This window comes from Chiloscyllium plagiosum, unplaced genomic scaffold, assembly GCF_037043375.1.
Source record: "Chiloscyllium plagiosum isolate Xiang-an unplaced genomic scaffold, Cpla_swu_hap1 HiC_scaffold_3, whole genome shotgun sequence".
In the NCBI taxonomy this organism is placed as follows: Eukaryota; Metazoa; Chordata; class Chondrichthyes; order Orectolobiformes; family Hemiscylliidae; genus Chiloscyllium; species Chiloscyllium plagiosum.
Window position 1 is genome coordinate 103,978,084 of NW_028270141.1, and position 15,000 is coordinate 103,993,083.

General features: G+C 41.6%; 1 protein-coding gene across 4 annotated transcripts in view; it reads left to right on the forward strand.

Moving 5' to 3' along the window:
• The window catches only part of mdn1 (midasin AAA ATPase 1), a 188,532-nt gene that overhangs the window by 133,036 nt on the left and 40,496 nt on the right, over positions 1-15,000 (forward strand). For all 4 annotated transcript variants that reach the window (XM_043686689.2, XM_087982248.1, XM_043686702.2 and 1 more), the window contains exons 70-74: positions 2,524-2,673; positions 3,790-3,899; positions 5,031-5,104; positions 8,761-8,941; positions 10,184-10,349. In XM_043686689.2, the coding sequence (XP_043542624.2) occupies positions 2,524-2,673; positions 3,790-3,899; positions 5,031-5,104; positions 8,761-8,941; positions 10,184-10,349 (681 nt within the window). The remainder of the gene's footprint in view (positions 1-2,523; positions 2,674-3,789; positions 3,900-5,030; positions 5,105-8,760; positions 8,942-10,183; positions 10,350-15,000) is intronic.

Genomic DNA, 15,000 nt, shown 5'->3' on the forward strand with positions numbered 1-15,000 from the left:
GGAAGACTGGTTAGCAAGATCAGATCTCATGGAATATATGGAGAACTAGTCATTTGGATACAGAACTGGCTCAAAGCAAGAAGACAGAGGGTGGTGGTGGAGGGTTGGTTTTCAGACTGGAGGCCTGTAACCAGTGGTGTACCTCAAAGATCGGTGCTGGGTCCTCTACTTTTCGTCATTTTAATATAAATGATTTGGATATGAACATACAAGATACAGTTAGTATGTTTGCAGATGACACCAAAATTGGAAGTGTAGTTGACAGTGAAGAAAGTTACCTCAGATTACAATGGAATCTTGATCACCTGGGCCAATGGGCTGAGGAGTGGCAGATGGAGTTTAATTTGGATAAATGCAAGGTGCTCCATTTGGGAAAGCAAGTCAGAGCAGGACTTACACATTTAATCGTAAGGTCCTTGGGAGCCTTGCTGAACAAGGAGACCTTGGAGTACCAGTTCATATCTTATCTACGTATGGACTGAAGCTAATGAAGAAGGAATTTGGTATGCTTTCCTTTATTGGTCAGAGTATTGAGTACAGGAGTTGGGAGGTCGTGTTGCGGCTGTACAGGAAGTTGGTTAGGCTACTTTTGGAATATTGCGTGCAACTCTGGTCTCCTTTCTATCGGAAAGATATTGTGAAACTTGAAAGGGTTCAGAAAAGATTTACAAGGATGTTGCCAGGGTTGGAGGATTTGAGCTATAGGGAGAGGCTGAACAGGCTGGGGCTGTTTTCCCTGGAGCGTCGGAGGCTGAGGAGGTGACCTTATGGAGGTTTATAAAATCATGAAGGGCATGGATAGGATAAATAGACAAAGTCTTTTCCCTGGGGTTGGGGAGTCCAGAGCTAGAGGGCATAGGTTCAGGGTGAGAGGGGAAAGATATAAAAGGAACCTAAGGGCCAACTTTTTCACACGGTGGTGCATGTATGTATTGAGCTGCCAGAGGAAGTGGTGGTGGCTGGTACAGTTGCAACATTTAAAAGGCACCTGGGTGGTTAGATGAATAGGAAGGGTTTAGAGGGATATGGATCAGGTGCTGGCAAATGAGACTAGATTAGTTTAGGCTATCTGGTCGACATGGACGAGTTGGACCGATGGGTCTGTTTCCGTGTTTTACATCTCTATAACTCTATGACTCTATAACAGTCACATATTTTCAAAGTGGATAATGAGTATAGAGAAGGTCATTGTTCGCCATGCTGTTCCTGCCCTTGCCCTTTGACGTAGCTATGGCTTTGGCAGTGCTGTCCAAATAGAGGAAATGAATGCAATTGTTGCAGGATAGTCATTTCAGTCCTCGCCAACTTGCTGCAATGCATTTTGCAGGAGAATGCACCTGCCATTGGATACCATTCGGCCCAACCAGTCCACACCGACCCTCCGAAGAGTAATCCACCCAGACCCATTTCCCTCTGACTAGCGCACCCAGTACTACGGGCAATTTAGCATGGCCAATTCACCTGACCTGCACATCTTTGTGATTGTGGGAGGAAACCGGAGCACCCGGAGGAAACCCACACAGACACGGGGAGAATGTGCAAACTCCACACAGACAGTCGCCCGAGGCTGGAATCTAACCTGGGACCCTGGTGCTGTGAGGCAGCAATGCTAACCGCCGAGCTACCGTGCTGCCCTAAATGTAATGTGCAGCTCCAACAGCTTTATGGCAACCTTTGATTAGTTTGGAGGTGAATAACAACACAACAGCGTAGGATCAGGCCCTTCGGCCCACCAAGACTGTGCCAACACAATGCCTTTTGCCTCAGGGATATCCATATCCCTCTATTCCTTGCCTATTCATATTCAAGAGCCTCTTAAATATGCAATTGTATCTACCTCCACCACCTCTTCTGGTAACATATTCTAGCACATAGCACTTTCTGTTACTTGTAGCTTTTGCTGGTGCAGGGAAGATTCTGCTCAGTTGTGATTCCCACAAGATTTTGTTATGCACTGCTGTTCAACTCTTAATTAACCTGCAACAAACGCATTCATTTTTATTTGTTCTAGGTATGACTCCTTTCATTTAAAGAAGTAACAGACAAATTTTAGGTTACAGTTTGTGTTTCTATAACATTGTCAATGATGATTTGTTTTCATGCGCATAGTAATGTCTTTTTGAAATAGAAATGATGAAACAAAGCTGTTGTTCACTACCTTCTGGTCATCATCCTTTTAATTTCTTTCCCATTTTCATTATCACCTTCCTTGGCTTTTGCCACACGAAAACTTCAGTTTATTAATCCCTCCTGCTTTCCACCTTTTTTATTGCCGACCTTCCCTTTTTGTTCTGCCTCCCCCCTTCGACTTGCTTTAAAACCTCTTAATTTTCTATCTTCCTTCAGCTCTGATGAGAGCTTGATGACCTGAAAGGTTAACTTTATTTCTCTCTCTGCACATGTCGCATGACCCCCTGAGTATTTTTAGCATGGCCTGGTTTTATTTTTAAATTTTTTTTGTGTTGTTTATTGTGCAGAAGGATGTTTGTTTGATAAACTTTGTACTTTTATTACTCTGGACAGGGGTGGAACAGCAGATGAAGCTGCCAGCAGTGATCACCACATTGCAAAGTTTCATTGAAGGAGCTACCCTGGGAGAGTTTCATTTTCGCCTGTCCATGCTGTTAGCGTTTCACTGTCATGTTATAGCAGTGCCAGAACAGGAAGGAAAAGGTGATTCCTCATATTCTAAAATGTGTTGAATTTCTTTGAAAATGTCGAAGTTGAGTCTTAATTTTTTTTTATGATTTAAGAAACAATATGAGATTATTTCACATGACAGTATATAAGTTACTTTCCCAAACAGAAAATTACAAGTTCAGTTACAACTTGGATTTGAGTAGACAGTGCTTTGTGACCAAGTGCCCCTGCACTGTTGTAATATGTGGAACTCTTGGCGCAGAAACTGGAGGCTATTTGAGGCAACTGACCTGAAACTTGTTTGGACACAGTTCTTTTTTAAGGCGATGAAAATTGAGAGACTGAAGTTCAAGTGTGAAGACTTTTTGTTTTGTACCGATTGTGATGAGAAAGGGAGTGGGGGTTTGGGGTGGGGCTGGCACTGGCACTGGCACTGAAATGCACAGCAGACCAAAATTTCAAGAGCAGAAGAAAGACACTTAAGATGTAGAGCTGGAGTATATTGCAGACAAAATCCAGCAAGACTGTGAAAACCTAATTATTCTGGGAATCAAAAATAGAAATTGTTGGTAAAGCTGAGCTGGTCTGGCAGCATCTGTCGAGAGGAACCATCAGCGTTAACATTTCAGGTCAAGTGACTGCGTTCTGAGGAAGGATCACTCGACCTAAAACATTAACTCTGATTTCTTTCCACAGATACTGCCTGACCTGCTGAGCTTTTCCTGCAATTTCTACTTTTGCTTCTGATTTACAGCAGAAGGATCCTCAGATCCTTTCAAAGTCTATATGTTTTGGGATAGATAGCCACTGGATGTCTGGGTGAAATGGTGTAGAGGTTTTCTATAAAATGAAATGGTTTTAATATGAGCAGGACTTTGCCATGAGTTTTAATATAAACTTAGTTGGAATATCATTCAGTGCTTCCATGAAAGTGAGAATGAAGTTTGGAAATACTGGTAAATTTCCCCCGGTTGAATTGGCAGTTAAAGCATTTTGGTGTGTTGACTCATTGAATATCACATGTTTTATGAGCTATTGTGAAGCAGTGTCCAACAGTATGTTTGCAAATGTTCGTTTCTTTAAAAGTGGCTTTAGTCACATCTAAATGTGGATAAAGTAAAGAATGCTAACCAGAAAATTATTTTACAGATGACCTGTGCAGCTTACTCTGGAATTTGTACAACTATTACAATCAATTTTCAGAGAGTGTTCGAGTTAAAATAACTGAGCTCCGTCATCCAATAGAGAAAGAATTGAAGGTAACAATGAAAAAATATGGTAGTGCTCCATATGTAAGTGCTTATTTAAAGCAGATGGCCTTTTGGCTCAAATTGATGTGTACAATTGGAAAGTAACATGTTTCTAATCTCTGATTGCATTGCTTTACAGTTTTATCCTCATGCCTGAAGTATGTATTTATGCCAGAGTTTTGAGAAATTACTCTCAATTTTTTTTCCAGTTGTTTGCTTTTTGTTCAGCAACAGAGAAAGAAAATGCTGACCAAATGCTGGTAATGGCCAATAACCTGGGAGCAGGCGCTATCATCATTCCAGAATCCCATTTCTGTTTCTGCTATCCCATCAATCCTAGCTGGAAGGTGCATGATACCAACATGGTTCAGAATGGGGACTGATGGAGTTAAACTTGAACCTGTATCTGCCTCTCCCTAACGAGGAAATGTTGTGTTCAACTTTTCTCTTTACCTTTGGTGGGGTGCATAGGTGTTCATAGAATCCCTCCAGTGTGGAAACAGGCCCTTTGGCCCAGCAGGTCCGCACCGATCCTCCAAAGTGTAACCCACCCAGACCCATTTCCCTACCCTATCAACCTGTATTTACTCCTGACTAATGCACCTAACGTACACATCCCTGAACACTATGGGCAATTTAGCATGGCCGATTCATCTAACCTCTTTGGATTGTGGGAGGAAACCAGAGCACCTGGAGGAACCCCACGCAGAGATGGAGCCCCAGGCTGGAATCGAACAAGGGTCCCTGGCACTGAGGCAGCAGTGTTATCCACTGAGCCACTGTGTTACTACTGCTCAGTTACTAAAATGGTAATTTTATTTATGAAGTTGACAAATTATGTCAGTGAATGAAGGTTGATTCTTTGCATTGTATAGTGTTGGATGTCTTAGAGTGAGTATGTTATTTTTAAGTATCTAGTATATTTAACTTGCGTTGCAGTGATGGTGATTTGTAATTGGGCATTTATATGCTTTTTGGATGCCTCAAAATACTAAATTGCTTCTTCTCCCTTCTGAGATGGCTTGCTATCTGTCTAACTTGGACAATCATTTTTTCCCCTCTTTTGTGTTCTAAGTATTGAATTGGTCGTTAAATTTAGCCTCTGAGTTCCTGTAGTAATTCAGTTATGTCTACCTACAGGACTTTGTTAAGATTAGTCGATGGAATGATGTCAGTTTCTGGTCAGTGAAGCAGTCAGTAGAGAAAACGCACAGGTAATGTGAATAATCTTTTGTTTCATTTGTTCATGGGTCATGGGTGCTCCAAGCTGAGCCAGCATACTTTGCCCTTCCTTAATTGCATAGAGGGCATTTAAGCCAACCACATTGGCCTGATTCAGGAGTCAGATGTCATAGACCAGGTAACGATGGCAGATTTCTTTCCCTGAAGTGCATTGGTAATCCAGATGGGGAAATCTTCTGGAAAGAAAGAAAACTTTGGATCCTAAGGAGTGTGTCGTGATTCAAGAGAAAATCAGATCCATTCAGAGGACCCATTTGTGCATGCCACCACAAATCAAAAGTCCAGCAAAAACTGAATATTCAAATAGTTCTGAAGACCAGGCTCGTGACAAAAAAAAGGTGATGAACTGAAAATATAGTGAAAACCAGGTTGGCTGCTGATGTACAAGGAGTCCCTAATTTATGACTGTCAGACTTAGGAACACTCATGCTTACAAGTGCAATCCCATACAGGGGTGTAATTTTAAAAGTCTGACGTGTGAATGTTTCCTGTACTTGTGAACGGCTACTTTATTTTGTCCTGCATTGTGTTCTGCCTTGCATACAAATTGACTCATGAATGGATTCTAGAATAAAACCTGTTCACAACCTGGGTTACAACATAGAACAATACAGCACAGAACAGGCCCTTCGGCCCACGATGTTGTGCCGAACATTTGTCCTAGCTTAAGCACCCATCCATGTACCTATCCAATTGCCGCTTAAAGGTCACCAATGATTCTGACTCTGCCACTCCCACAGGCAGCGCATTCCATGCCCCCACCACTCTCTCGGTAAAGAACCTACTTCTGACATCCCCCCTATACCTTCCACCCTTCACCTTAAATTTATGTCCCCTTGTAACACTCTGTTGTACCCGGGGGAAAAAGTTTCTGACTGTCTACTCTATCTATTCCTCTGATCATCTTATAAACCTCTATCAAGTCACCCCTCATCCTTTGCCATTCCAATGAGAAAAGGCCTAGCACTCTCAACCTATCCTCGTACGACCTATTCTCCATTTCAGACAACATCCTGGTAAATCTTCTCTGCACCCTCTCCAAAGCTTCCACATCTTTCCTAAAGTGAGGCGACCAGAACTGCACACAGTACTCCAAATGTGGCCTAACCAAGGTCCTGTACAGCTGCAACATCACTTCACGACTCTTTGAATTCAATCCCTCTGCTTATGAACGCTAATACACCATAGGCCTTCTTACAAGCTCTATCCACCTGAGTGGCAACTTTCAAAGATCTATGAACATAGACCCCAAGATCCCTCTGTTCCTCCACCTGACTAAGAACCCTACCGTTAACCCTGTATTCAGCATTCTTATTTGTCCTTCCAAAATGGAAAACCTCACACTTGACAGGGTTGAACTCCATCTGCCACTCCTCAGCCCAGCTCTGCATCATATCTAAGTCCCTTTGCAGCCAACAACAGCCCTCCTCACTATCCACAACTCCACCAATCTTCGTATCGTCTGCAAATTTACTGACCCACCCTTCGACTCCCTCTTCCAAGTCATTAATAAAAATTACAAACAGCAGAGGACCCAGAACTGATCCCTGCGGAACTCCACTTGTAACTGGGCTCCAGGCTGAATATTTGCCATCTACCACCACTCTGACTTCGACCGGTTAGCCAGTTTTCTATCCAACTGGCCAAATTTCCCTCTATCCCATGCCTCCTGACTTTTCGCATGAGCCTACCATGGGGAACCTTATCAAATGCCTTACTAAAATCCATGTACACTACATCCACTGCTCTACCCTCATCCACATGCTTGGTCAAAAGCATGTTCTGCCTGTATGCATCATATTTCTAACATGCAATGAACCTCCTTATGTGATGGTACTGAAATCTGACTGGATTCAGTACATTCAACATATTTCTGTTGAAGTTGTTTCTGCCTGTGAGGCAGTTATAGTCTTTTAAGCTAATACAGTTAGTCCATTATTACCATATACTTGCAGAACATCCATGAAAGTCAAACGCTCAATTTTTTTATTGTCACTTCCTCAGTAGACCACTACGTGCGAAAGTTTTTTTATATAAAGGTGAAATACGTCATGCAGCTCAGTAATAGAGATCAGTTCCGTTGTGTAAAAAAGCACATGACTAAAGGGACTCTTGTGACACTCTGGTAGTGTTCAGATTGCTGGGCCAGGGCATCCACTTTTTCAGGTCAGTGTATCATAACCTGTCGGAACTGGTGAATTTCCATTTTAAAAAAGAAGTACATGACCTATAATCATCAGAGTTGACAACTCCACAACCTAGGAGTGTGGCCATTGGAGGAAAATAAGAATTTGCATTGTTCCACAACATAAAGCTATTAAATATGTCTTTTCTTCAGAAAACACCTGAGGGATGACCAAATGAAGATGAGTAAAGACAGGATAGGCAGAGAAAAAATGTTTGTGTGTGGGAGAATGCCAAACCAGGGCCATAAATATAACACAAAAACAGAATTTGCTGGTAACTCTCAGCAGGTCTGGTAACATCTGTGGGAAGGAAGAAAGCAGCAGATCTGTTAAGTTTCGCCAGCAATTTCTGTTTCAGATCTCCAGCATCCATGGTTCTTTGTTTCATTTTAGATCATTAAATGTAAGGTTATGAAGTTTAGGAGAAACTTGTATGTGAACAGTGATTACCGTTTAGTGCATGGTACCAAAAGGAATAGCTGGGGTAGATAGCATAGGTATGTTCAAAGGAAGGCTAAATTAACAGAAAAGATATAGAGGGATTGTTATGCTGAAGTTTGACAATGCAAAGCATAAACACTGACGTGGACCAGTTGAGCTCATCGTCCGGTTTCTGCGTTGTATGTTCTATATGATCTTGACTAATGATTTTTGGCATTCTGCTGTGGTATCCGGCAGCTACCACCATAACTGCTAAAGAAATAAAGCCCCATTATGGTACAGGTGGCAAAATATTTATTAGCACAATTCTCCGTCAGAGTTTCCACTCTCCAGCAACATTTAAAGGTCCTGTTTGTATCGGGAGGGAGTCTTCGGAGAGGAAAGTTGATGGTGTGAGCCTTCTCAGGTGGAAACTTGTGCAGGTCCTTCAGGTTGAATATAAAAATAAATGGCCAACTACTTCAAACAAATAGTTGAACATGAATGACAGAGAGAGGGCCATGTTCAAAATTTCACTGGTGAATGGGTTGTTGTAGTATCAAACTTTGTTTGAAATTGCATTTATATAAATGAAAGGGATATTATTCAAACTGGGCAAACTTAAGCCACTTTATGTAGCTTTATTCTACAAACTTTGATGTTTTTGCCTCATTACATTAAATCAAATTGAAAATTGTTATGTTTTAAATTTTGATGTACAATCAGTTTTGAAGAAGATTTCCTGATTTTTCTCTGTAGAAATGGGTAGAGAAAATGCCTCTTTGATTTCAGTTCTAAAGAGTCTGCCATAAATTTTTACGATTCTCTAGGTTTGGGACTCCCAGCAAAGAAGATCATCACATCCTTTAGTTTTATTTACCTAAACTTAGATGACCCTCGACTGCCTAAACCTGAGGGAATTCAAGTTGAAGTTATACATCTATTCCCATAATGCATACATTTAAGGCCTGATATTGTAGTTCAACACCAATCAGTTTGTAACTTACTTTGTGTATTCACAGAGCGCTGTTCAAGTTTATGAAGAAATTTGAAGCTGTACTCAACAATCCATGCTGTCCTGCATTAACAGAAATGAAAAGTTCTGGAAGCTTGGGTAATGATGACCAACAGAAACAAACCAAGCTGGAGAAGCTGAATTGTGTGCTCAGAAAGTTTTCTCGAGAGAAGTGTCATGTAACACAGGTACACATGTGGAAGTAGTTGCAGTAGCTTTTGTTGTACTATATATTGATCAACAATTCAGTACCAAGAAGCTATGACATAAATATTATTGAAAGTTGGCTTTTTATTGAAATGACATACAGTTCAAGAAATTGCAAGATTTTCAATCTTTGATTTGCAACAAATGTAAACTTTTTTTCCACTTGAACTCGTTACCTTTCTTAAATTTAAATGTAGAGTTTGTAGCCTATGTTGCTTAACAAAATTACAAATCTGTTACCTCCATGGTGCTTTTCATTTGCTCCTTTCAATTATTCCATGGATCACCTTAAAGAGACCAGTCCCAATGTAAGCTCTTGTCACTTTGAGTCTAAATGACTAGTTTTTAAGAAAGAGCATTGATTCAGCACTGGTGTGAAAGAATATTCTACTGCTAATGTATTGTCTTCTCCCATTTCAAAGCTGTGTGCAGCTCCCTAAAATGCCATCAACATTTGGTGAGCATTCCATGTTGTGTTTTATGAAGAAATACTGATTTATCCCCATCAGAGTCTTCCCTTAAATGCATTCCAGAGGTCTCAGATCTTGCTAGTCCATTTTTAATTTCTTCCCCCCCCCCATTGTGTTGAAGTGTACAAGTTTTTTGTTGGGATTTGAGGGTATGAACACAAGTCTTGCTGCCTATATTATTTGTCTGAGATGTTATTACAGACCTTCAGATGTAATAAATGCCTGTGGCATATCTGTAGCTCCCCACCCCCATTCCATATGAGGATAATTTCCTCTAGTCCAGTAGTTTCCATTGGTGTTGTGTCTGCTTTTGCTACCTGAAAGTTGGTGGCAATGCTATGGCCTATATATTCTTTCACTCTGCTTTCTTCTTTTAATGAAAATATTAAGTTGTTTGTAAGTTTGTTGGTTTGCAATAGCACAAGAATTTAAATGACTGAAACTTTGATGCACAGCATGAGATGCTGTCACAATAAGACCACCTTGCTATTAAAGCAGTGAGTATGTAGGATTTATATTTGGTCGTTGTATGGAATTCTGAAGCTGGATTTTGAAACGCTGTTTAATGGTCCTCCTTATTACTAACGCAGCTACAGTTAAACGTGTCTGTGAGAGCTAGAAACTGTAGCATATGTAACACTCTTTTCTCTTCTGGGGGCAAAAGTAAGCAACAGTCCAGTTCTTTATTCAGTCAGTGCGTTATTTAAATTTTTACAGTAAGTTTTCACAATTTTTAACCATCATCACATGCAGTTGCAGGTATTTTCTCCTGACATTGGAAAAGATGACGCTTCAGGCGAAGGGAGTTCTCTTCAGAGCCGTCTCCCAGCACTTGGTAAACGGATGAGGAAAATGTGCCTGAAGCTTATGATGACAAATTCTCTTCCCAGTTTTGTAGAAAACCTGGATCAATTTACAGGTATCCAAAGGATATGCAGATAAGGTTCCCAGCATTTAGTGAACGTGAATTCACTTTAGTCTGAATATAGTTCTAATGTAAACACCCAATAATAAAAAGAAACAAATGTTTAGTTGTTGAAACTTGTTTTTAAGAAGGAAAAAAGGCATTGAATAAGGAAATGATAAGGCACAAAACCGAGCAGTGATTGTAATGTAGAGGAAATGGCTTCCAGGGGGTTATGTGTCTTTAATTTTATTATGATTTTATATCCACCTCCACTTCAGTGGAATCAAAGTGCAGGGAAGAACCAAATTTTTCAGAAACATGAGTAAATGTTTGATCTGCGAAAGTTTCTGAAGAGAGTTGGTACCAACATATGTAACAGCACAGTAATGCTTTAGCCTTTTGATAATTTCATGAATATGCCAAACTCAGACATCTTAATCTATGGATCTCTGTCCTGTCGTCTTTTAAGTACCACACATTTCCCAAATAAAGCAGGTTAAGGTGGATGCTAAAAATCTGAAATCAAAATACAAAGCAATTTTGCCAGCATTGAACAGGTCAGGCAGCATCAAGTGACAATATTAAAATATCAGGATCACTTCCTTCTGAGGAGGGTAGCAAGAGCCTAGAGGCTTTGCTGCTCCACACACCATCTCAAGAAAGTGTCCAGTCAGACTTGATTTTTGTCATTGCTTTCCCCCCTCTTCACCTTGGCCAAGACAGGTGCAGGATGTAGAGGGCACTGGCTCTGCCTGAAGCAATTGCAGCCAATCACTGAGACAGGATGTTTAACAGGTCCACCTGAGTTCATTGGGACTTTGTCTCAGTTGTGTCCTTAAATTTTAGGTCCTCTGTCTCTCGCCTCATATTTCCTCCGTACCACTTGACAAACCAAGCCTCCAACCCTCATTCTTTCACCCTTACACCTATATTCTGACTCACCCTTACACCTATATTCTGACTCACCCAATATTCATAGGAGTCATGTTCAGATGAAATTTAATAAAGGCCAAAATATCAATTTGCAGCCTTTACTAAATATATTTTTAAAGTCTCATTTGTGAAAGCCTAAACTCTTAAATCCTCTCAAGTATATAATTCTTCTTCAAAGTTTGTGCGAAGATTTGTAGCTCGGGTGCTCGTTGTTGTGGTTCTGTTCGCCGAGCTGGAAGTTTTTGTTGCAAACGTTTCGTCCCCTGGCTAGGCGACATCATCAGTGCTTGGGAGCCTCCTGCGAAGCACTTCTTTGATGTTTCCTCTGGTGTTTATAGTGGTCTGTCCCTGCCGCTTCCGGTTGTCAGTTTCAGCTGTCCGCTGTAGTGGTTGGTATATTGGGTCCAGGTCGATGTGTTTGTTGATGGAGTTTGTAGATGAATTCCTAGAGGCATGGCATTCATCCACAAACTCCATCAACAAACACATCGACCTGGACCCAATATACCAACCACTACAGCGGACAGCTGAAACTGACAACCGGAAGCGGCAGGGACAGACCACTATAAACACCGGAGGAAACATCAAAGAAGTGCTTCGCAGGAGGCTCCCAAGCACTGATGATGTCGCCTAGCCAGGGGACGAAACGTTTGCAACAAAAACTTCCAGCTCGGCGAACAGAACCACAACATATAATTCTTCTGTTAAAAAGACAGGATTTTTTTTTATTCATAACCCTAAAACAGCTCATCCTTTAAATACCTCCAAGTGTCCCATTAAACTACAAACCTAGTTCCCCACTCCTGTGGAAAGCAGCCAAACATTAGTAATAATATAACCATAACCCCTGGATAAATGTCACCGAATAGCTTTTGCAAGAGTAGAGATTTTTCAACTTTCTCTAACATAGGCAATCTTTTTCTCTCCATTTGTGAAAGTGGTTTGGATGAAAATAACTTCTGAGCTTGAGAATTCCACAGACCTCGTTTGCCTTTCACAAGCATCTGTGACTACTTTAAAATTCTGTGGTCCCTAAATGCAGGTCCAGGCCCTTGCTATAGTGAAATTGGGGTCATAGAGATGTACAGCACGGAAACAAACCCTTCAGTCCAACCCGTCCATGCCGACCAGATATCCCAACCCAATCTAGTCCCACCTGCCAGCATCCAGCCCATATCCCTCTAAACCCTTCCTATTCACTTACCCATCCAGATGCCTTTAAAATGTTGTAATTGTACCAGCCTCCACCACTTCGTCTGGCAGCCCATTCCACACATGTACCACCCTCTGCATGAAAACGTTGCCCCTTAGGTCTCTTTTAAATATCTTGCCCCTTTCACCCTAAACCTATGCCCTCTAGTTCTGGACTCGCTCCTCAGGGAAAAGACTTTGCCTATTTACCCTATCCATGCCCCTCATGATTTTATAAACCTCTAGAAGGTCACTCCTCCGCCTCTGACGCTCCAGGGAAAACAGCCCCAGCCTGTTCAGCCTCTCCCTATAGCTCAAATCCTCCAACCCTGGCAACATCCTTGTAAATCTTTTCTGAACCCTTTCAAGTTTCACAACATCTTTCCGATAGGCAGGAGACCAGAATTGCATGCAGTATTCCAAAAGTGGCTTAACCAATGTCCTGTACAGCCACAACATGACCTCTCAACTCTTGTACTCTATACTCTGACCAATAAAGGAAAGCATACCAAATGCCTTCTTCGCTATCGTATCTACCTGCGATTCCACTTTCAAGGAGCTATGAACCTGCTCTCCAAGGTCTCTTTGTTCAGCAATACTCCCTAGGACCTTACCATTAAGTGTATAAGTCCTACTAAGATTTACTTTCCCAAAATGCAGCACCTCTCATTTATCTGAATTAAACTCCATCTGCCACTCCTCAGCCCACTGGCTCATCTGATCAAGATCCTGTTGTAATTGAGGTAACCTTCTTTGCTGTCCATTACACCTCCAATTTTGTGTCATCTGCAAACTTACTAACTGTACCTCTTATGCTCACATCCAAATCATTTATATAAATGACGAAAAGTAGTGGACCCAGCACCAATCCTTGTGGCACTCCACTGGTCACAGGCCTCCAGTCTGAAAAACAACCCTCCACCACCATCCTGTCTTTTACCTTTGAGCCAGTTCTGTATCCAAATGGCTAGTTCTCCCTGTATTCCATGAGATCTAACCTTGCTCACCAGTCTCCCATGGGGAACCTTGTCAGACACTTTACTGAAGTCCATATACATCACGTCTACTGCTCTGCCCTCATCAATCCTCTTTGTTACTTCTTCTAAAAGCTCAATCAAGTTTGTAAGACATGATTTCCCACACACAAAGCCATGTTGACTATCCCGAATCAGTCCTTGTCTTTCCAAATACATGTCCATCCTGTCCTTTGGGATTCCCTCCAAAAACTTGTCCACCACCGAGGTCAGGCTCACCGGTCTATAGTTCCCTGGCTTGTACTTACTACATTTCTTAAACAGTGGCACAACGTTAGCCAACCTCCAGTCTTCCAGCACCTCACCTGTGACTATCGATGATACAAATATCTCAGCAAGAGGCCCAGCAATCACTTCCCTCGCTTCCCACAGAGTTCTCGGGTACACCTGATCAGGTCCTGGGGATTTATCAGCTTTTATGTGTTTCAAGACATCCAGCACTTCCTCCTTTGTAATATGGACATGTTTCAAGATGTCACCATCTATTTCCCTACATTCTATATCTTCCCTGTCCTTCTCCACAGTAAATACTGATGCAAAATACTTGTTTAGTATCTCCCCCATCTCTTGCAGCTCCACGCAAAGGCCGCCTTGCTGATCTTTGAGGGGCCCTATTCTCTCACTAGTTATCCTGTTGTCTTTATTGTATTTGTAAAAATCCTCTGGATTCTGCTTAATTCTATTTGCCAAAGCTATCTCCTGTCCCCTTTTTGCCCTCCTGATTTCCCTTTTAAATGTACTTCTACTGCTTTTATACTCTTCTAAGGATTCACTCAATCTATCCTGTCAAAAGCTGATGCATGTTTCCTTCTTTTTCTTAACCAAACCCTCAATTTCTTTAATCATCTAACATTCTCTTTACCTACCAGCCTTCCCTTTCACCCTAACGGGAATGTACTGTCTCTGGACTCTCGTTATCTCATTTCTGAAGGCTTCTCATTTTCCAGCCATCCCTTTACCTGCGAGCATCTGCCCGCAATCAGCTTTTGAAAGTTGTTGCCTGATACCATCAAAATTAGCCTTTCTCCAATTTAGAACTTGAACTTTGAGACACCCTTGATTCTGGCACCAGGGAAGCAACACACCATTCTGATTTTTCGCTGCTCGCCACAGAAACGTCTGTCTGTGCCTCGGACTAGAGTGTCCCCTAACACAATCAATCTCTTGGGACCCGACATACCTCTCCTTGCATTAGAGCTAGTCTCAATGCCAGAAACTTAGCAGTTCTTGTTACATTCCCCTAAGAATCCATCACCCCCTATGTTTTCCAAAACGGCATACTTGTTTGAAATGGGGATAGCCACAGAAGACTCCTGCACTACCTGCCTACCTGGCTTTTTCTGAATTAATCGTGAATTTGGCCAAGTTTGGGTTTTTCTGGTGCAAACCACGCATTGTTCCTTTTAACTACCAAACATGACATACATCAGAAATGGGGGCTGGACTTCCCAATCAGGTTCTCATTCACCATTTATAAAGGTCCACACAGTTTCTATCATTATTTG